We start from the raw sequence: 24695 nt of genomic DNA, 5'->3' as shown, positions 1-24695 counted from the left end.
TAGTTGATTTTTTTTTTGTGTGTTCTTCTGAAAATTTATACTCCACAACATTCTACCTTCAGCCTACAGCTGAACTGGGTGATCAAGAGATGCATGTAAGTTATTATACCACTGTCTACCCAGAAACAGATCCTAGTGACAGATTTTAGCTACATATGTAGCAAAAACTGCATAGTTATGCAGTGGCATCTTGTAACCTCAATCTTAGAAATGCTCAAATTTGTAAAATTGTTGTTTTTACCAGTTCGATGAATCAGTTCTTAAGTTTCAATTACAGAAAATTCTCGAACTTTAGATAAAAAAGTGACAATAAAAACAAATAAATCTAATTTCAAGCAAAGTGAACATGTTCAACACTGAGCTACTCTAGCGCAGTGGAGAATACTTTTCGTGTTGTGTAAGGTGCTGAAACCATGTGAAGTGAGTTCAGACACTGCTAGCTTGAGCCAGGTGATTCCCTTAAGGAGGAGATGAAAACAAAGCAATTACGCTAAGTATGTCGGACTTGTAGATCAAGTACTTTTTTCCCTTCACCATGATCCAAGAGTTATCAAAATCTTGAAATCGGATTACTAAATTTTGGCAACTATGCTTGGTCGTAGGTTTAAGAGCTATGTCTTCTCTTTGTTTCCAACTGACCCAGTTCTCAAGGAATACAAGGAGCTCCTGATGAGCAAGATGACAGCTCAAGTGTTACGTGACAGGGCGGCGTCTCCTTCAGTTTCTCAGTCCACTGCTGCTAGGAAAAAACTTAGCTTTCCTAAGAGAACCAGGGATTATGCAGTTGACTCAGCACAACATTTTGACATCTGATCTGGTCTAAAAGAATTGACCAAAAACCGTGATACCTCTGCCGTAACTCCACCTGATCCTACAACATCCAATCGATGGTGGAGGATTATTTTAAGGACAGTATAGAAATAGACATGTCAGAAAGTCTCTTTACATACTGGGAGAAAAAAAAAGGCAATTTGGAGACCCATGTACCAATTCGCTTTGCAATACCTAAGCTGCCCACCCTCCAGTATGTATTTAGAAAGAGTTTTCAGCACAGACGGAAACCTTGTCAGCGATCGGCGTAGGAGGCTACTTCCTCAAAATGTGGAAAAGATGATGTTCATCAAAATGAACTACAATTTCCACGAGGAAGGCTTTTACCGTCACTTACATTAAAGTACAGAGACTTCTGTAATGGTGGAATCCAGCGGAGATGAATTAATAATGTGTGAGGATGATGTACACACTGATGAGGGTGAGGATGAGACTGAGGATGAAGACAACAACATTTTGCCACTGTAGAGTTCATTAACAGCACTGGTAGCTTAGGTGCCTTAAGCCCATTATTAGCTTGTTTTGTGGGGAATCAAACAAACCAAGCCCTTCAGTCACAAAAGTGCTTGGTTTGTTAAGGTGTGCATGTCCTTGAATTGCTTGCTTTGTTAAGGTGTGCATGTCCTTTTAAGATCTAAAATTAGGGTGGGTGGGTGGGAGAGTCCAAGGACAATTCCATCTTGCACCACTTTTCCTTTCAGCTACAGCTGTGTGCCAATGTTATCTAGATGTGCTATATACTGTTGTGTGCTTTGCCAAGACACCCATTGATGATGCAGATGACTCAGCATAACATTTTGACATCTGGTCTGGTCTACTGTAAAAGAATTTACCAAAATTATTGATACCTCTGCATTAACTCCATCTGATCCTACTATCAACATCCAAAGAATTCATAATCCTGGTGGGGGAAGCAGGTATAGTAATGCACTTGCTTACTAAGAGCACTTAGACGACAGATAAGTGCCTTGTGAAAATTGCCTATGTCAGCCCGAACATCTGGGAGCACACTGACTGGAATGAACCTGGCAAAGAGGTGGCAAAGAAATGTAGAGCACACATTAATTTGTGCATCCCAGTTAATGGATTGGAGGGAGATGGTAATGCCTCCAATTCATCTTTGACATTCTCATACAGCTGCAGGAAGTTTGCTCTATTGAGCTTAAACATTTGAATAACCTCCTACTCGGAGAAGGAGTCCAGACTCAACCGTGTTCTAACATCATGTGGCCTGCGCAGCCTAAGAGCAGCCTGGTGCTGGGGATGGTCCTCTCTCCCTCTATGTGTTCCAAAATCTCACGTTACTCCAAAACGCAAACCAAACAAAATTCACAATCAAATCCATTTTCAAACACCCTCAGATTATTTTTCTTTTAGAACCCTTTTTATAGGCATCATTAACCATCATAGACCAATAGCTGATGTGTTTGCTAACACTCCTATACAAAGCAGCATGTTGATTTCTGCAATTTTTAGGAAAAAATCTCAGCGATTTTGCAAATCGCCGCTTCATACATATGGCAACTTTATATTGCTAGAGTAATACAAGTCTGTACTGACAAAAGTTGCGATATCCCTCCATGACTACGTAATTGCGTGTTACACACAAGGGCAACTGTATTTCCCAACATGCACCACCATATGCAATTACACCCCTTGCATGTCCACATGGTTTGTCCGGGTGCTGATTTAGTCCTTTAGCTGTGCTTTATTATAACTTTACATACCAAATTAGTTAGACACATTGCATGTGTCTAACTAACTACCTGTTTGGCATATTAAATCACTATGGCAGACACCATAATAGTTTACTGTAGCCTTCCCATGGACAAGGTGGTGCCACTGATAGCTGTTTTTGTTAATCAGGCACATGGTTGAAATATTATTTAGGCACATTTAATAGGTGTTAGGGTCCCTTACGTTTGCTTGCCGCATTATCCTGTAAATCCCATGTGAAATGCGCCGTTTCTTCCCTGCGCTTAGGATTCTTAACCATTTCGTTTTGCACTGCTTTAAATATGATATCCGGTTTTTGGGACGTTTTGGCTGACGTACTTTCCCGTTTTGACTGAGTGACATTCAGGGAATTTGCTCCTTATGCTGACCTTAATGGTACCCCTTGTGGCGTCAGCTACTCGCTGAGGTTCGGGGGGTGACGGCTACAGTTTATGTAGCCTTATTATCTAGCACAGTTTTTTCCCCGACACATTGAAGTCCTTAGAGTGGGAAGGCTGTTATCTGCGTCTAAACTCTCCCCCACTCCAGGGTTATTGGCTAAGAATGTTATTTTAAGAGATGCATCCATGATTTGCAAGTTGCACAATACTAAAACAGATCGATTTGACGAGGGGCATGGAGCCATTATGAATGCATACTCTGATCCCGCCTTTTGCCCAGTAGCACTGGCAAGGGCTTATTTGTTGGTTAGACCTGTTGGCAGGCATGTTTGGCTACTCCACCATGACTCTACGTCTCTTCCAGCTACCATTTTGGTTTTATCTTTTAGAAATGTTTTAACATTATAGGGCACAGCCGAGTATGGCACCCATTCCTTTAGAATGGGTGTGGTAACCTCCACAGTGGTAGCAGGGTCCTCCATGGAAAGCTTTAAATGATTGGGTGGTTGTAAATTCTCCGGCTATGAGACATACATTTGACCTGATCAATTATAGTGTGATTCTCCCTGTTGGCAAATAAGGACTTGTTCTCTTTTCAGCTTTGGAGGTGTGGACATAAAGGAATTTACCTAATTTTTTCTCAGTGGAGGACCTCACAGCATACGCACCTTCAAGGTTTTTTACGGTTTTTACCTTCATATGGGTTGCCACTTCCACATCCACCCCTCCAGTATTCACATGCTGGATAATCCTATCTTGCTTACCCAGATACATCTCAACTTTTATTCTTGTTTTTGTGATTTGTAAATTTTTCATGGTGTTGAATTTATTTTTTTGTGTGACTTGTGACTGTAATGGTGTTTAATTTGCCACCATACCTCTAAATGATGCTCAGAGCGTATTCTAAATTACAGATTGTTTCCCAAGGTCCTTTCAAGCTTGGGTGGTTGATCACTCCTTCATCTTCTGGGCTGCCAGGCATTCCTTGATCCAGGACTTGTCCAATTTTCACAGCTTTGTATACATACAGTGGTTTGGTAGGGGGATGGCTATCCCAGTTTCAAAGAGTGGTGCTTAATATGACTGCAAATAGATCGAGCTCCAGAACCTTTAGTGATTTCCTTAGGGTCAACAACTTGGGTAAAGGTAAATCTGTTGTGCTCATTTTGCATATCATAGGTGATTTGCCGCTCATAAGCCAAAAGCTGGCCTGTACTTTGCTAGCCCAATGTCATCCCTAAACTAATTTAGTGAGGTTCCAGTAGTGGAGCAAGGTTAGACGACAGGTTAACCGATCTGTCACTCACCGGACTGTGAGTGCCATTTCCCGTGTGTTCAGGAACCGTGGCCGTCCGCCATCCTGAGGGTCTGCGCATGTGCAGCCCTTATCATACCTTCAGTACCTGTTGCTTTTAATTGATTGGATGATCAGGCAACCCTCCCTATTTAAACCACCTGTGATCATTACCTGGTTGCCTGATCTTGGAGTCTCATTCCCCATGAGCCTCTGAAGGTGTTCCTGTGTTCCTCGTGTATTCAGCTCCTGATGATTCCTGTTTACTGCTATTGTGGTTTCCAGACCACTTCAACTCTCCTGTGTTCATTGTGCCTACACTCAGCTGATTCCTATCTGCTGCCTCCGTTACTACTACAGAGTTCCTGATCGTCTCAACTCTCCTGTGTTTATCGTGTCAGCTCTCCGCTGCCTCTGTTACTACTACAGAGTTCCTGATTGTCTCTACTCTCCTGTGTTTATTGTGTCAGCTCTCCGCTGCCTCCGTTACTACTACAGAGTTCCTGATCGTCTCAACTCTCCTGTGTTTATCGTGTCAGCTCTCCGCTGCCTCCGTTACTACTACAGGGTTCCAGACCGCCTCTACTCTCCCGTGTTCAGCGTGCCTTCTCTCCGCTGCCTCCACCACTACTACTGGATACCAGACAGCCTCAACTCTCCCGTGTTCATCATGTTTCCAGTTTCACTTACTACTGCTTCCTGAGTATTGCTTCGTTGATTCTGGATTACCTGCCGTGCGCTGCACCAACCTGATTACCGCTTCCATCCTCCAGTGCCTTCAGCCGTTCAGGTATCCCTGCACGTCTCTCTGACAGCCTGCTCTCCTGAACCGCGGTATGCATACTTTCCATTGACTTTGCTTTTGTATTGCATATCCATCTGGACTGAGTTGTGTTCTCCTCCGGAGCCTCCTATCCACTGAAGCTATTGTTACCATTGACTTTGTTTCCTTTTGCCTGGATAGCTATTGTGACTTTGTATACTTCAAGCAGTGCTTGTCAGTTATCGTTGTATTGTGAATATCATCGTGGGATCAAGTTCTGTGTGCCCCGTGTATACTCTGCTTTACATTCATCTCCTCGTGCCCCTCCTCACATATATATAGCAGTGGTACAACTTGCTGACGCAGACCACTGACTCCTGTTCCCTGTGACACCAGTTCCAAGTATCCTCTCACATAAGCAGTGGTACAACTTGCTATACGCAGACCACTGACTTCCCCGTTACCTACTTTCACCTGGATTCCATTCCTTCACTATAGACAGCGGTACAACTTGCTATACGCAGACCGCTGACTCTCCTCACGTTTCCTTGTCCATCTGGTTCCTCGTGTACATTCATCTACTCATTACCAGTTGCTGCTAGTCATAGACTTTCCTTGAGCATTCTCTCACCATCTGCTGTTTCTCCTGTTCCGTTGTCACCCTGCTACCAGAGAACCATAGTACCAGCTATATTACTCTGGTAAGTCCATCATCTGGTGATATCCTGGGCAAAGACTCCTAGTGCCCGTGACACGATCTGACTAATTATTGGAGGAATATCGGGGGGAGTGGATATTCAATGCCCCTTTGATTACATTCGCCCACCCTCATCTTTATAGACCCTATCGGGTGCCTCTCACTGACGAAGGTTTAGGTATTGTTTTATGCCCAGATTTTTAGATCTTTGGCGGGGTTTCTAGGGTCAGGTGGTGGCAGCTGTGTGTCCGCTAAAGGACCACAGCTATTAGCGGGAAAGCAGTAAAGTCAGCGGTTAATATATGGTGAAAGAGTTATGTTGGGCCGTAGGATTCTTCCCCCTTTAATCTATGTCTCCGTTAGGGTCATTTATGCATATGCCTTGGTTGTCATTTGTGCAAGCGCACCCTGTGAGGCCAGAAAGGTTGAAGCGCCTGGTATTCTGAGTCAGTTGCCCTTCCCTGTGTTTGCTTGTATAGTATTAGCTGGTTAGCTGACTTGCATTTGCTTTTGTTGCCACCATCATTTATATTGGGGGAGGGGCACGAGTTGGCATTAGAAAAGGCAATAAGGTGTTTTTTTTTGGATTAATTGGCAAGAAGAACATAAAATGTATAATACCAAGTTCATATATTAAATCCTGTTTTAAGACTTTCTTATGGATATACATATATAGAAAAATACCAATACACCAATAAATGTCCTGACTGGGATTTGTTGCCAAATGTAAAATACAAGTAGTCCATTACTGCAAATTAAAAGAAAAATATTAATGCACAATGGGTTTAATAAAAAAAAAAAGAATGAAAAGTAGTGCCCCACCCAAGCGCTCCCAGCACTCATAATCTAGGCTGTTAGTGACAATTTGAGGTGAATGAACAACTTGGAGTTTTCCCCAAAAGCTCTAGGCTGGGCTGGTGACACAATAATGGAATAAAACTGCAGTGTGGGGTCCCCTTATCATAAAGTCTGGGGCTGAGCTGACTAGGTGAATCAAGCCTGCCAAAAAATGCAGCCCCCTGATAGAAAGCAGACCATTTTGAAGCATTAAATCTGGTGTACATCATGGTAGACTGTGCATATTTATGTCTTTTAGGAGGCTTGGGAGTGGAAAGGGGCTGGTCAATAGAATTCCATTCCTCTGTAGTCTGACAGAGGTAGAGCTACCTGGAGTTAGTTTGCAGCAGGCACCTGTCAGCTGAGGAGATCTATATCTGCAAAGTGTACAAAAAGAAACATGACATTTCTTATTGCATGGACCCCTTTTCTCTGCTGTCTTTGGACTCTGGATGGACTCCTAATTTCTCTTGGTAAGATTTTTCCTATATCAGTCTTGTTACTAAACATGCCTTGCACTTGTGTACGTATAATATACATAGAAATCATCATGGCAGATACATTATATTAAAAACATAATTCTAGAAAAATTTTTAAACAAGATTCAACATGTGCCAAGTACATAAAATGTGTACTATAGATTCTCAACTTTTTTATGCAGTAATGCATGTGCCTTTTTGTAATTTTACACCCATATAACATTTGTTATAATTAATAATACCTAAACCAATGAGGCTAAATCATATAAGGCCTTTTGAACATTTGGATCCAATTTACACTTCCAACTTATCATCAGTAAGTGATAAAAACTCTCACTATCACCCTGCAATTAGTATCACCAATATAGACTTGTGTTATTACACTCTGTGCATTGATAGAAAATTGCTTAAATAGATTACATTCTATATGGATCATTTTGCTCTCACCCCTCTATATTTGCTATTGTTTAATTTAACACGTAATCTAAACCCAAAGTTTGTCTTAAAAATGTTTTGCCCACTAGTTAAGATTCTACAAAATAAATCACAAAATACTAGTTTAATATTAGAATATTATTAGTGCAAAAGAAAATGAAAAGAAAGGGTCCATTGGGCAGGTATAAAGGCAATGGTACAGGGTATGTATAACAGAAAATAAGTTTATAAAGATCTCTTTTGTGTGTTCCAGTAAAGTTAATTATATTTTAGTCCACTAACATAACACTCTTTATAACTTGATGAACTGAATTTAAAGTGTAAATAGAGCTGAATGTAAATAGACTCAATAGTTAGTATAAACAGCTGAATATATAATGTAGTGGCCAGTGTTTGTGCAAAACTAACCAACGGGTTAAAACTCACATAAACCAGTTACTATATTGGTATTTTTATGCAGTCTAATCCGTATGCACTTTCAATCCTTAATTCAACAACAGTATTAGTTCTTTATGGATCAATTCAAGTTCTCCTGCATTCCGATGATAATAAATGTCTCTGAGTTCTAAAACTCAAAAAGTCAATAGACTTTATGACCATTCGTCCCTCTCACGTGCCAGCAGCTTTCAGTTTGGATCTGTGTGGTAATCAGTTCCTCCACATCTCCCCTTCTCGCGTTTGTCACAGAGACACATGTAAGAAATAGAGATGCGGCCAATAGTGAAATATCGTTTTCATAATTTATTTATAAAACCCTTTTAAAATCAAAACTCACATTCAAAGAACGTTTATCAGTTAGTTCATGTATATCACTTTTGTGACTCAGTTCCTAGCAGCCTTAGTTCAGATCAGAGGTCCCATGAGGTCAATAGTGAAAATTTGTTAATTATATTTTAATGTGACATGAATTTGCATGATTCAACTATGACCTCTGGAGATCATAGTTGGATTATTCATATGCAACTGTGCATCACAACAGCTATCTTTGCCTATTTCTGCACATTACACTTCTTTTTACTGGTAATTGATGCATTTGCACAGCAAGATGACGTTTTCTTTTTTTTTTTAATAAGGCATGCAAATATTTATTAAGGACCTTAGATGCTAGGAGCAGGGCTATCTTTTCCATTGGGCACGATGGGCAGGTGCCTGGGGGCCCCACAGGCAAGGGGACCCCATAGGCAGGGCTCTTAATTAGAATAAATAATCCTGCAAAAGAAAAAACCTGCAAAATAAACCTTCAAGGGTCACTGAGCAAGTACACCTATCCATCTCTACCTCTATATATCTATATCTATATCTATATATATATATATATATTATATATATATATATATATATATATATATATATATATATATATTTATAAAAAATGTAGGGGACCCGGTGCACTGCTTTGCCCGGGGGCCCAATTTGTTGTTAAGATGGCCCTGGCTAGGAGCACTCATTATAGATTAAAGAATAGTAACATCCTAGTCATCAGTCTATGTTAACATATGTATCCATTGGGGCTAATAACGAATTGAGCATATACTCATTTCATTGGTGTAAAATACTTTAATTTGCAATGTGCATGCCCACACACAATAACATATGCGTACATCCGTATGCAGAGTTGGTAGCATCTGACATTTGCCTGTTCCCCTAAAAGAAAACAGCCCTGTGCTCTTCAAAAACATCCCTTTAATTTTGCCTGTACCAGCCACATTTTTTTGCACAGCATTTTTTTAATTCTCTTTAATCCTTTTTTACAACAAGCACTACATTTAAAACAAGTTTTGTAATAATGATGATGGGCATATCAACAGTATGCTTTATGCATACAAATGGATTTTACGCAGATATGCTGATTAACATGGATCTTACGATACTTATGCCTAAGGATATGGGCTTATTTTTACATGCTACTTTTGAAAGCGTAACTAGTGTCCTAGATACATACAACGTAGCATGAGTGGAACAGTAGGTAAATGTAAAATGTGGGGACTGATTTATAGTTGGTGTAGGACATGTCCTAGATCAACTTTAAATGTCAATGCAAAAATAAAACTATCAAGTATCTGTGTGCTACATGAAAAAGCAGCCAGTACTCTCCTTATATGCAAAATAATAATCTAATTTGCACCCCTTGCATTGTAACATGGTGTATCCAGGATCATATTTGCTCCTTTTTTTGCCTTGCTCTCCTTAATGACTCAGGCACTAATAGTTTAATCTCAGCACATACATGTGTTTTCCCAAAGCATGTTTACATTCCTTTAGTGTTTTCCTACTACACCTGCTGGAAATTTGTTTAAAATATTTTTATAATATATATTTACTAATATTATTCATGAATGTTTCCCACCAGTCTGGAATAGAGTCCGCTTGTGCTAAAACTTATTCTGTAAAATGCTCCTTTTCTGAACATTCTCGATTCCTTTTACATATGTGTTTTCCCAAGTCTTTCTACTCTGTATTTTTTGTCATCACTATAACTTCAAAGCAAAAAATGTGACAGAGGATTATTTTCCTCCAAAGTGCATTATTTTAATCAAAACAGCATGACATGCACTTTGCACTGTTTTGTCCATCAATTTGATTATCACAAATTGTAAGTACAAAATAGACAGAGAGGCAACAAATATATTCTTATATCGCTTTTTAAGCTGTATGATTTCTACGTATACTTGCCAATTGTCCCGGAAAGTCCGGGAGACTCCCGAAATTCGGGTCAGTCTCTGGGGCTCCCGCGAGAGCTGGCATTTCTCCCGCATCCCGGAATTCCCTTGTTAAAATGACGTGATTCTCTGTGAATCCGCCCCCGCGACAAAACGTAATTTTACTCGTCACACCCCATAGCCACGCCACTCTCCCGGACGTCGCCTACTAAAAGTAGGCAAGTATGGTTCTACGTAGTTTTATAATACAGTTTTAGCATTATGTCACTGTCATGAAATATACTTGTTTCCTTCAATACAAACATTGACAATTTCATATATAACAAAATTAAAGAAAACATTTACCTTACAAAGGGTTCAGCATATTTAAGTAGCCCTGGGTTTTCTATTTTAGTTATTGTCTTACATGTCTCTTTTGTTTTAATGATCTGACCCATATCCTATTAAATTACATAACCTATGATAACCTGTAAATTTAAATTACTCTTTGTGAGGTCTATGTATAAAAATTTGTCAATAAATATGCATCGCTGCAAATCACATATTTAAGCCCCGCTCAAATGCTGGGGCTGCTCTGGGAGCCCCGGCGAAGTCCTCCATCTAGTGCAAACTGCTTTTACTAGTTACAGACAACCTAGCACTGCTGGTGAAAGGGGGAAGTGCTATGCGCATGCGCACAGCATTTCCCACGGTAAGGGATTCTGCGGAGCTGGAGAGGCTTCACCAGAATCCCATACAAAATGACCTGAGATGGTGTTACTTTGCTGCGAAAAAGCTTTTCAAAGTTTTATACATTGCATAATTATTATTAACATATTAATCTATGGGGACTGCGATAAGAAATATTAAATCGGTTATGGCAAGAGAAGTCTTTGATTTATCCTACCATAAGCACTTGATAAATTTTGCAATGTCCATTTTATGGGGAAAACGGCTGTTTTCTCCATTTTAATGGCTCATCACACTTTTATACATAGGCCCCTGTGATTGAAAGTAGAGGAGGAAGCTGACCAAAGTCCACATCTAAAACACCTCTTGTGTTTTCCCCAAAATTTCAACTGTTATCAACAGGCTGAGCTTGCTTGTAGAACAGGTTTCTAATATAATGGAATTCTAAAAACACAAATGTTACCTCTATGGAGGTCATAGTTGTATTATTCATATGCAACTGTGCGTCACAAAAGCTGTCTTTACCTATTTCTGCATTTTATATTTCTTTTAACAGATAATTGATGCATTTACACAGCAAGATGACATTTTTTTTACAAGACAGGCAAAGATTTACTCAGGACCTGAGTGACAAGGAGAACTCTTTATGGATTTAAGAATAGTAACATCCTAATCATCAGACTATGTTAACGTATGCACCTATTGGGTCTGTTGCAGAGTTCAGTGTATACTCATTTCATTGGTGTAAAATACTCTAATTTGCAATGTTCATGCTCACACATAATAACGCATGCATACATCCATATGCAGAGTTGACATCTGACACTCTCATTACGATTGGAGAGGCGAAAGAGGGGAGATAAGGGGCAGTAAAGGCATGCTCATGATTGTGATGATGCTTACTTGCAGGGACATGCAGATACGCCTATCTGTAGGTGTATCTTTTGTGGGTGTATGAGAGCCGGTGCAAAGATCCATGCTGCTGATAATGATCATCACCACAGACTTTCCAGTGTGTAAAAATAAGATATAATAAATATTTTTTTAAAACGGAGTGTTCCAAAAAATGTGGGCCCTCTTCCCTAGAAGAAGGCAGCCATGTGCTGAAAACACTAGCACTCTTCAAAAACACCCCCTTTAATTTAGCCTGTACCAGCCACACTTTTTCTGAACATCATTTTTAAAATTATTTTTAATTTTTTTTTTTTTTTTAAATAACAACTACATTATAACAAGTTTTCCAATGATGATAGAGCCACTGTGTTCATAGTTACTAATAAACCAAATTTAAATATAAAGTAAATATGTTAAATTGTGATACCTTAAACAAAAACAGCTCATATGTCACAATTAATTTTATGATGACTAAGGGCCTGATTCATTAAGGATTTTAAATGAAGAGGATTCTTATTTCAGTCTCCTGGACAAAACCAGGTTACAATGCAAGGGGTGCAAAACTAGTTTTCTGTTTTGCACAGAAGTTAAAAACTGACTGTTTTTTCATGTAACACACAAATACTTCATCATCATCATTTATTTATATAGCACCACTGATTCAATCACATCAATCCCTGCCCTGTTGGAGCTTACAGTCTAAATTCCCTAACATACACACAGACAGACATAGAGAGAGAGACTAGGGTCAATTTTTTTTTTATAGCAGCCAATTAACCTACCAGTATGTTTTTGGAGTGTGGGAGGAAACTGGAGCACCCGGAGAAAACCCACGTAAACACAGGGAGAACATACAAACTCCACACAGATAAGGCCATGGTTGGGAATTGAACTCATGACCCCAGTGCTGTGAGGCAGATGTGCTAACCACTTCGCCACCGTGCTGCCAAATACTTAATAGCTTATTTGTACACTGAAATTTAAAGTTCATATTTTACACATTTACACATCATGTTCCAACAGCCCAATCAGACTAAAGGCATGGCTCACCCTTCTGCATTGTATGTATGAAGTTAATACAGTCATTTTTGTTTTGCAAAAGGTTAAACATTTCAGGTCAAATTCTGGTTTCATTGTTGCTCACAAAATTGTGCATCTCTGAAACATACTGTAGCAACATTAAGCACAATACCTGAAATTCTTTCACGCAAGTGCTTAGTTTCTGAGAAACAAAGAAGGAAATAGAACGAACATTTATGGTAAATTAAATGCTAGCAAGCTTGGCCATCCAGAAAATCCACATTACTGTCAGTGCCAAGAAATAGTCATTAACTTTTATATATTCATTATCTGGCGTGGTTGGATAGTAAGGCTTTATGATAATTGCTATTAATTATTGCAAAGAGATTTTCTATGTTATGTTCCACATTGAAAATAAATAGTGGGAATTTCTCTATAAAATGTAAATCATTACAATAAAATTTACACAAGTGGTCGGTAGTAGGCTGGTAACTGATTAATAACTCTTGTATCGTTAGTAAACTAATATAGAGTCATTTTATTTCCCATGAATGCTTAAATACAGTGCAACAATTATGTCACTTGATACAGTGTCACATGATTTAAATAATCCATGTGAATTTTGTTAAATGTTACTTGGGCTTTACAAGCTATATTTATGGTCCTGCACCCATCGTTATGGATTGTAAACATTTATTTAGTAACATGTCTGTTCCCATTCTGCATTTTCTTATAAGAGCATCTCTAGTTTTAAATTATGGATGCTTCCATATCACAATCCTTCTTAAGCACATTCCAAACCAATTGTGGTGCCACATGTTCTCTTTGTATCCTGATCCTGATCAGCATGCTGAGAGGGTTAATGCACTCTGAAAGGCATACATGACAATTTGAGAGGCTGTATCTACCAGCATGATAATTACAGTTGATTGGAATCCAAGAATGTTGGAGTGTTTTTATATGAAAATTTTGTTGGGCAAGTAAACCAACCATATTGCCTATATCAGCAGGATCAGCCAGTTACAGTTCTACAAATATCATCAAACAGAGTTAAGGGAAAAATGAACCAATGAGGGAGAAGAGAAATGAAGTAGAAAGTGACAGTACTATACTGAGTGTTAGCTCTTGAGCATACAGTAAGTGTCATTCAAGAGTAGCACAGAGCCGTAACTAGGGCTGTGCGACAGGGGCGACCGCCCAGGGCGCAACGCTGATGGGGGGCGCAATTTAGGAATATTTTAGGTTCATTTGGTTAAAATTGAGGGCTAGGGGGGCGGCATTTGTCTTTTTCGCCCCAGGCACTAGAATTCTAAGTTACGGCTCTGGAGTAGCACATATATAAGTTTAATATATACTGCATGTAATACTGCATATTCTCCTACACCTGACTGTGTAAACTCGATCCAGTTGGTCCGGACCATTAAAGATCATTTTTGTTTGCGATAATGCTTACATATGTTTGGTAGGAGAACCTGGAATCATTTAAAAAGTTTGGATTTTAATTATATTTTTTAAAAATTTGTTTTACTTTTTACTCTACTGGATTTCCCCTTTTTTATAAACGAAATAATTAGTTTAATATCTGGGAAATAAACGTCTTGGAAGCTAATGCATTAAGAAACCTCTTAGATCCTCATTCTCAAGAAATATCTTTGTAAGTGCAATACTTCAGGGGCCTGGATTATATTGAGAGATATTGTTACTATATGAAGATGCCTGTATTTATATTCACATTGTGAGTGCATTCACAGAAGGGGGAAGAGATCCTCTGAAAATTTAGCACTATTGAAATATTATATATTAAAAAAATATATATTTGATACATTTATTATTAATATATTGTGCACAGTTTTGATGGTATTACACTTTATTTGCTTATTTTTTTATATGTTTGATTGTTGGATTCATTAACGGAGTAAAGTGTGGATTCATTATATCCAAATATAAGTATATATTTTTTGCTGTTCACTTTGTACATGTTTTTGCACATAAATGTTTACATGAGAGATAAACATCGCTAGGTTATTCCATAATAGATTATTTAGATTCATGTTTCACAATTGGTGTATATTGGAGTTTGGTTATATTTGGCTGCACTGGGTAGTGAAGCACTTGTTTGAAATTCTGTGTTTATTCACATATACTGCATGTAATTTATATAGCTAAGAAAAAGAAATTGCACAATTAAAAGAATCACACATCATCAACGTTTATTTATATATCACCAGCAAATTCCATTGTGCTTTACAATTGGGAACAAAACACAGTAATAAAACAATACTGGGCAATACAGACAGAGAGGTAAGAAGGCCCTGCTCCCATGAACAGATTGTTTTTATCTGTCAGTTCATTTCCCTTCAACATCCCCTGCATTAATCATCCTGCTGTACCATTTTTTAGACACTCCCTCTCCCTGCAATAGCTGATTCATACACTTCTATTTAATCACTGTGTTTTAAAGCCTGCTCAAGGTTTTGTCTACCATCATAAGCATGAATAGGTGAAACTGGAATTTGAACTGGATTTGGCCTGACTTTCCTCCACGGAAGGTTTCTGTCCTCCCTGAGCTCGCCTTATTTCATGACTCTACAATAACTGAATTACTACATCTCCTGTACCTTATTGCTTTCTATTCAGCACTTCCACTCATTCCCCTACATGGCTCCCCACATCATTTCTCCATACTACATGCCCAAGCCCTTAATCCACTGTCGCTCCTCCATCCACCACATATCACCCTGTCCTCCACAAACATCCAATCCTGTCAACTTTATTCCCATCCTTCCTCTCACTCACTTTCCCTTGTCCTGTGCACTCTGGAACGTAAGATCTGTCTATAATAAACTCACTGCCATTCTTGAACCTTTCCTCTCCTATTCCTTTTGTCTCCTGGCCCTTACTGAAATATGAATCTCCCCTTACAATACTGCTTCCCCTTCTGCACTCTTCCACAGGGGTCTCTCCTTTTCCCACACTTCCCTTCCAGGGGTCCACCAAAGAGTTGATATAGGTAACCTACTGTCTTCTGGCTACACCTTCAGTGTTCTCCCCCTGAACCCTCCCTCTACTTCTCCATCTTTAAAGTCCACTTCATCTGCCTCTTCTCCCCTCTCTGCCTTCGTGTTGCTGTCATCTATCCCTGTGGACCTTTCTCCCAATTTGTTCATAACTTTGTTGCCTGGCTTTCCAATTTCCTCACATCTGATCTTCCTACTATTATTATCGGTAATCAGTAACATCCCTACTGACTCTCCTATTGCTGTTGATGCCTCTAAACTCCTAACTCTCACTTCCTCAAATGGCCAACTTTCACCACCCACTGTGATGGTTCCTCCATGGACCTAGTGTTCTCTTATTCCTGTGCCATCTCCAACTTCTCCAATTCTGTCTTCCCCCTCTTGACAATCTCCTTTCCTTTACCCTTTGCAGGGGCTCACAGAGGGTTTTTAAGGAGGTGTTTCCCCTCCACTAAAAAAAAAAAAAAAAAAAAGCGAGAGCTGCCGCGCATGTGCCCGCGCATGCGCACATCTCCGTTTTGGCAGCACTGTACTATACAGCAACCGCGGAACTGTCAAAGCTACCTCAGCGGTGCTGTATACAATACAGCACCGCCGCGGACGCTTCTTTGACAGTGCCGCTATGCAGGGCACTTCTTTAGCATAGGGGGGGTTTCTAGAGACCCAGAAAAACCCCCCTGCGTGTGCCCCTGCTTTGTCCACTCTCCACCACCAAAAGATGCTCACACGCAGTGTCCCCTCAACAGCATTGACCCCATCTTCTTTGCATCCTTCTTTGAACCCCTCCTCACTCCAATTTCTTCCCTGTCACTCTTTATAACTCTGCACTCTCTGTTGCCCTTGATACTGCAGCCCCAGCAACCCCATTTCATCTCCAGCAATCTAAATCCCAATCCTGGTACCCCCCTCCTACTCTTTTACTACCAATAATGCTCACACTCATCTGAATGCCTATGGAGGAGATCCCAATCCATTTCTGACTTCATCCACTTTCAATTAATCTTTTCCTCCTACTATTTTGCCCTCTCTCTTGCCAAACAAACCTATTTCACATCCCTCATCTCCTCCCCGTCCAACAACCCTGACGCCTCTTTGCTACCATTCACACTGTTTCTTCCCCCACTTCCTCCCTCCTCGTCCATCACCTTTTTTGACTTTACCATCCACTTCAAAGACAAAATTGACTCTATGCACAATGATATCTGTTCTCACCAGATTTGCCTCCATCAGTCTTCTCTCACTCCCTCCGCCACCCTTTGCTCCTAACCTCCTGTAACTGTGTCTGAGATCCTCACTCTTCTCTCCACCTCCTATTCTTCTACAACCTGTCTGCTTGACCTGTTCCCTCCAAGCTCGTCCGCACCCTCTCTCCCAATGCCTGTCATCACCTTGCACACCTCACTGGTAAATTCCCCTCAGCCTTCAAGCATGCTCTCATCTTCCATATTTTCCAGAAACCCTCCTTGACCCATACCCTCTCTCCAACTGTTGAATTGTATCTCTGCTTCCCATATCTTTTAAAATTTTCTAAAAACTTGTCTTCAATTATCTGACTCACTTTCTCTCTTCTCACTCTGTTCTTTACCCTCTCCAGTCTAGCTTCCATCCCCTTCAGTCAACTGAAACTAACCTTAGTTACTTTATTAACAACTTGCTCTCAGCTTAGTCTAAAAGTCACTTCTCCCTTCTTGCACTCCTCAACCCCTCTGCTGCTTTTGACACAGTCAACCATTCTCTTCTCCTTACCACCCTTCACCCCCTAGATATTTGTGAGACAGCTCTTTTTTGGCTTATCTCTCTAGCTGCTTCTTTAGTATCTCTGATTCTGACTCTTCCCCCCACCCCATCCCCTTTCTGTTGGAGTCCCCCAAGGCTCTGTCCTCTACCCTCTGCTTCTTTCTCTACAACACCTCTCTAGGCAAACTTATTCAATAATTTGGTCTCCAATATCACATCTATGTTCATGACATGTAAGTATATCTTTCTACCCCTGACCTATCTCCCTATTTCCTAAGTCAAGTATCTAGCTGATTCTCTGCTGTCACTACCTTTCATCCTGTCATTGGTGCTATACCTCCCAATATTTCCCTTTCTGTTGATAGCATAACTCTCTCTCTCCTGTCACCCATGCCCGCCATCTTGGAGTCACCCTTCACTCTGCCCTCAGTTTTATCCCTCAAATCCAGTCCCTCACCAAATTCTGCCACTTCCTTTTTCGTAACATCACGCTAATCCATCTCTCCCTCTCTCAGTAAGCGACAAAATCTTGCTTCATTCACTCATCATTTCTTGTCTCGACTTTTGCAACATTCTTCTCACTGGCCCTCTGGTCTCTTACTCTTCTGACCTTCAATCCATACAGAATGCTGCGGCTAGGCTCATCTATCTCTCATGCTGCTCCTCTTCCAATGCACCTGTGCATACGTTCCTTCAGTGGCTCCCTATCTGTTTCAGAATTCAGTTCAAGCTCCTTACCATCACATATAAAGCCCTTAGCCAACACTTCTCCACTTATATATCTGACCTTGTCTTGAGATAAATATCCATCCGACCACTGCACTCTGCCTCTGACCTCCACCTCAATTCTCCTCTCTTTACCACCACACATACTCACCTCCAAGACTTCTGCATGCTGCCCCCAAGACTCCAACTTTCATTTCTTGAAACGCTCACTCAAAAGTCACCTTTTCACTTTTGCCCATCCTACCACCTCATGATCATCTTATCCATCACCTCCTCTTGCTTCACCTGCCATCTCCATTTTTTCCCAATTGGTCTTACTGTCCTCACCAGCCCTCCCTCTACAATGTAAGGTATCACAGGCAGGGTCCTCTATACCTATTTTCCCATGTCTGTTTGCAGTCTGACTCCCTCGTAAAATCAGTCATGTCTTTTGCTGCACTCTGTGTGAGTCCCTATTGCATTGCTTACACTGATCTGTGCTACTTATGGGTATTACGTCATCTATTTGTTACTTGCTATGGAATCTGTGGAAAGAAAGAAAGAAAGAAAGAAAGAAAGAAAGAAAGAAAGAAAGAAAGAAAGAAAGGATCCCGAATACACACACACACACACACAAATATACTGTGTTCATTACATCGTGAGGACACATATCTGGAACATGACACATATGGACACCCTATTCCTAATGCTCTGTCAACAGGACAATCATATGGGTATGTGTAGGAGCTAGACATGCAGGTTACAGTCATGGTCAACCATTGTGTATCGCTTCAACAAGTTTGATTTCTCTTTACAGCAGTTATATAGTTATTTATGTAGAATTTCATCCCCGACCAGTTCCCAGCATGTTTTGATAAACTTGATTTTGTGCTTCTCCATAGCTTGGACCTTATCTCTGTCCCAAGTTTTTCTCTGCACTTCTTTACAACCTGAATGGAAGCAGAGCGGTCCATTACGATTCTGTGAAAAACAAAGAAGCAAAGTTCTTTTGCATAATGAAACTGTATGCTCCACCGACCTGTGTCAGCCTTGGCTGGGCACTGGTCCAGTGTTGCCAGGTCCCTACACTGTTTCCCTTCTGATGTATGCTTGATCAATTGTCTCGATGTCACAGGGGATTGGTCACCACCTGACCTGTCACTTTGTAGCTGGACTGAATATAAAAGGAAACAGGTATGTAAGTGGCCGAGGTAAAATTCTAAACCATACTTCAGATACAAGTTTTCCAACCTACCGTCCGGAGGAATGTCCATGTCATCCAAATTCTTGTCTTTGAATTCAGTTAGTCTGCCACTCTCGCAAGCCATTAAAAGCTTGTTGATCTTGGCAAGTTTGAGGGTACTTTGTGGGAGGTAGTAATTCTGATGGTGCACCCTGATGTCGTGCCCAAGGAAGTTGGCCAACTGATCCAATTCTGTGTCATTTAGGTTGAGGACCTTTGAAAGAGTGGCCACATGCTTTCAAAGTTCCATGGAAGACCACATTTAGGGATGTATGGCCCCACACACTCAGGCAAACAAGCATATGCAATCGAAACCTTTAAAGTGTGACAAGTCAGCTGGTCTGGCAAACATACAGACATTTTGGGTAACCACTCCACATTCTTCATGCTTCTCTGCGAGAAGTTCCATTGCACCTTTCATGGCTGCTGTAAGCAGGATGGGGACTTTTCTCCCTCGTTTTCCTCGGATTTCAAACCGCGTGAAGTTCCGGCAGACTTTCTCTCAATCTCAGAGAACATCTTCATTGAGATCCGAAGTATCTCTTGAAGAGAAGGTAGTCAACAACATCTTGGAATCTTTCCCTTCCCTCTTTTGATTGAACTCCTGTGCCTGAGTGTCCTTTGCAATAAATAACCGGCTGTTAAGCATAAGCTCGGTGGATAAACTTCTTAGGTACGCTTGCTGCTTCTCATCGAGATACAAGTTCATCTTTTTCACATTTGCAGTTAAAGATAAGAGCTGAGGCTTGTTCCACTTTGACTCCTTAAGATTTTTCAAGGCAGACAATGAGATCAACTTGTTCTACTTTGCCTCGTAGATCGTCTGGAAGTTGTGTGCACTTTTAACCGCAGCAGTACAGCTTCACCTCATCTACTACATGAAGACATTTGAATGATAAAGTGTTCTGACCTCTCCAAAGGGGTAGCTCTTCTGACCTGTAAGAGCCTGCCCATTTCTTCAAGCTTCTGACCTATCTGTATGATGCATCGGTCATTTTTGACTGTGAGTAAGATTTCATCTGGGGTGATTTCGCTCAAAAGCTTCCAAAAGCCACCATTGATGTCAGGTGGAACAGGCTGAGCAAAGGCGTATGGAGACTGGACTCTTTTTTGCCAGGTCTGGGTTTGTTGCCCCTTCAGTTTAGCTTACTGCTCTTCATGTATGACCACAGGCATTTTCTTTCAAATAAGCCTTGGCAGGTTTCCCAGTGCATGAAGTCTTCGGCATCCATCTCTTTGGGCCTGATTCATTAAGGATCTTAACTTGAGAAACTTCTTATCTCAGTCTCCTGGACAAAACAATGTTACAATGAAAGGGGTGAAAATTAGTATTCTGTTTTGCACATAAGTTAAATACTGCCTGTTTTTTCATGTAGCACACAAATACTTGATAGCTTATTTGTACACTGAAAGTTGCCTCTCTTCCAAAGATGTGCCAATTGCATGCATTTTTCTTTTGAGTGCTTGGGGAATTTAGTCTTATTATTCTTAACATGATCCTTATGCTGGGCTATTTTTGAGAGGGGTTCCTCACAGTACAAACAGTACTGTTTTTTATCATACTCCCTGAAGCCATCACAGTTTTTTGGATAGCGTTTGTATGGACACCGAGAAGTCTTTCTGACCTTCTGTGTTTAAAACACAGCTGCCATCAGGTTGAGAATGGTTGTGCATATAATACATCTCTGGATACCTACACTTTGTTTCACCACCGGGCATTGGCACAACACCACTGGTGTCTAAACCACTCTCCTCTGAAATGTCCAGGGCATATTCACCTCCACGGCTCTCTGGGCTATAGTTGGAACCACTAATGGGCTGTGTCATACTCGACTGTCCCCACTTTACTTTCAACAGCAGACAGATGCAACCATGTCTTATCCCTGTTTGGTATAAAAGGAAAGCAAAGCTCCAATCTTCTCCTCTTCCTACTTGTAGTGAGACATTCATATGTACATGTGTTCCACTGACCTCTAGTGGTGGTATGCACACAGTCTCCCCTCCACCTCAGACACATGCACACTTTTGGTCCGACAAAAGTGACTTACAGGGAAATGCCAGATTTTTATGTCGAGTATATTAGCTAGGTCCCCTGCATTGACTATTATTGGTAAGCTTTGTAGAACTTCATTTTTTTGTTCCCACTATGACCGTGGTCCCCAAAGACACACACACATTCAAACGTATACACACTGTTTATGTTCAAAATTGAAAATCTGGAAATGACATAATTAAAAACAGGAGTCTATCAAATATATAATTTGTAGCCAAACTTCAGTCTACAGTGGTATAGCAGGTTACAAAGTTTACCATGATGAAATGCTAGCACAAAGTACGAATGACGAAATGACACAAAAGATGTATAGATTTTCGTAACTTTGATCAATGAGTTTGGGACACAAACAAACTTTGGATCAAGGAAAGTGGGTCACAGTGTCCCTTCATCCAACATTGAAATTCCAATAATCTCTCAAGTCTGTGGTCTTTAAATACTATATCAAGACTCAAAAAACACATAGAGGTTGAATACTAACTTGAAACAGATACTGAGTATGGACAGTAGATGGCAGTACTACTCTAGGTATAAAAGTTGTGAACAATAACACTACTTCTAGCTAAGAGCAATAGTAGTCTATTACTAAATAGTCTTATATCTCTCTTTTATCTTTATCTAGTACAACATGTCTAGGAATGTGCAAAGATTCACTCATCGTATATTTCTACGGCTGAGTTTAATAATGGCTAATAATGTATGATTAATTCATCTTATGTGTTAATCCCTGAGTTGCAGAATCTTGATGAATTCATTCATAAAATGAATATACATACAGGGCCTGAGTCATGAAGACATGCAAACTGAGTGCATTGTGCGTTTGTTTTAAACTGCACATAAATTGGCTCTGCATTCTCCCAAAGACAACAAGGAACGGATCTCAAGAAAAGTGTGGTGATGAGTACAGGTGTAGGTTTTACTTTGCTCTGCTAGACCTTCACTGCAGGATACGTACAATACATATGTGGAATCTAAAATATCAAAAGAACGTACAGAAAAAATATATATATTCAATTAATGCTACCTTTCAATATTTTAGTCATTTATGATATACATGGAAATGTTTAAAAATATATTTTTTTTCTTGAAAAACATATATTAGGGTGCTCTTAATGTCTACTGTACATAACATACAATTTTACAGTTGCTCCTGATTGCAAACACGTTTTAGCATGCATAATCAGCCATCATCACTAATTGGCACTTAGACTAGGCCTCTAGCTGGAGCAAGAGATACGGCAGAAAACCAGCGTACTTCTGCATGTGCCTGAATTTGGCTTGGACGTGACTGCCTGGGAACGCTCTTGCTGCACATCGACTATGCGCATCTTCTCATTGCCCACCCAATTACACTCCCTCTCCACCAAATTTGTAGGCTGTAGTGAGTGTCACTTGTGCTCGAAGATGACTTGGACGTGGCTGCGTTCTGATGCGTATCGTCCGGTTCTGAGCATATGCAGAGTGATTTTGTGGACGACACCGCACAAAACCCTCAGATACGTTCCTTAATGACTCAGGCCCAAAGTGTTTAACAAGAGCAGACTATATGAGCAGATGTGTATGCTTTAAAGCTTTCATTATACTTTTCTCTGCACTTGTTAGGTAAAGCACGATAAATACATCACAGTCTTGTTTTACAGGTATTAGCCTAATATCACTTTTATTATAAACTACTGTATGATATAGCTTCTGTCACAAGGAGCTATTATGTGCATTATCTTATAGACATACTAGCAGAGTATTCTTTTCCTATTATATTGGTTTGTATTTAGTATGTAACATCTGTGTACATCTGATTAAATATTACTACATCAATTTTTAGTGCTTAATGAATACTACTACTAGTAAAAATAGTAATATTAACTTATAATATTCTTCTAGCACCATTAAATGAAATGGTTATTTCAATACAATTCAATTACTGTTTCTTTGAGATGATGACTGTTATGATTGTTTGCAGTCCGTATGTGTGCAATATTTTTAAGTGTGAGTTTGGAACATAATTATCAACTGATAAAATAAATACTTCCTTCTGGGTATTTTGTTTCAGAGTCAGAAAATGCTACAACTGCAATTACTAAAGAAGATGCCAGCACTATCACTGCAGCATCAATTACCATGAATTCCGTCAGTGTAATAACCACACAGGAACCAACTGGAAATAGTACATTAAATGCATCAGTGCTTAACCCTATCATCACCGTACATTCTATGGACCTTAACGTCACAGAAATTCCAACCAAACTAACATCTACCCCTGATGTGAAATCATTGGCTATGACAAATACAACGGCTACTCTTCCTCTTTCTCAAACAATAGTGCAAGATGAAGTTAATACAAAATCCCTATTCACTGCAAGTAACGCAACAATGAACACTGCATACAGTTCCGCGAAAGCTGCACAACAATATGTGGGAAGTAAGTTTGTTTGTTTTTTGTTAGCAAAAGAGAGGAGAACCTACATTGTTACCTTATTACTACAGTTCAGTAAAGACACGCACCCATCAAGTTCAACATCTACACTTTGTTGATCCAGAGGTGGGCAAATATATATATGACTATGCGGCAGAACGCCCAGTGTTGAATTGTGTGTCAGATCTCTTTTAATACAGCAGTTTATTTTTAATATTATGAATTATGCAGAATTTACTCTCTTGATATTTAATTTTACTGTCTTATGGTATTTAATTCCAGTAAAGCAAGGTTATGCTCTGTGTGTGTGATGTAGGTGTCTGTCACACTAGCATCAGTTTCTTGCTCCATGTTCCTCCAGCTAGTTCAGTCTCTCTTGTATCCAGGCTCTGTGCTTCAAAGTATAGAAAAGTGCCCTTGCACATACATGTTTGAAAACCAGTCTGTTTACTGATGACACAGGTGTAAAATACAGTTTATTCAACGCTTGAATAATGAATACAGGTCCATCCCTCTATAAGTCCGCTCCTTTGTCGATCGCTTCCAACACAGATTTAGTAGTTACATATAAATAAATTGCAGTGTCCCACATATGGTACACAAGAGCTGACACTCCACACATTGGTGATTGTCACTCTTGACTTCTACACGGTCCTCCTGGGAGGATCTCATCATCTTTAAGCATCAAATTGTTCCCACTCTGCTTGAGACAAGTACCCCTTGTCCATATTCAGTCTCCCTGTCATATTCCATTATGCAGAGGACTTTTTGCTTAAGAATGCTTCAACCCCTGAGCCACTTCTTCAACTCCTCTTTAATTTGACATGCATG

The 24695-nt window shown here is 40.0% G+C and overlaps 1 protein-coding gene across 1 annotated transcript in view; it reads left to right on the top strand.

The window, feature by feature from the left end:
- Positions 1-6872: 6872 nt before the first annotated feature.
- Positions 6873-24695, top strand: part of LOC142142776 (uncharacterized) — a 43368-nt gene continuing 25545 nt past the window's right edge. Inside the window, exons 1-2 of the mRNA XM_075200593.1 lie at positions 6873-7012; positions 23502-23870. Of these exons, the coding sequence (XP_075056694.1) occupies positions 6940-7012; positions 23502-23870 (442 nt within the window). The 5' untranslated portion in view covers positions 6873-6939. The remainder of the gene's footprint in view (positions 7013-23501; positions 23871-24695) is intronic.

Source organism: Mixophyes fleayi, chromosome 3 (assembly GCF_038048845.1).
Source record: "Mixophyes fleayi isolate aMixFle1 chromosome 3, aMixFle1.hap1, whole genome shotgun sequence".
In the NCBI taxonomy this organism is placed as follows: Eukaryota; Metazoa; Chordata; class Amphibia; order Anura; family Limnodynastidae; genus Mixophyes; species Mixophyes fleayi.
The sequence above is the reverse complement of the archived record's forward strand: the minus strand, read 5'-3'. Positions and strand labels throughout refer to the sequence as shown.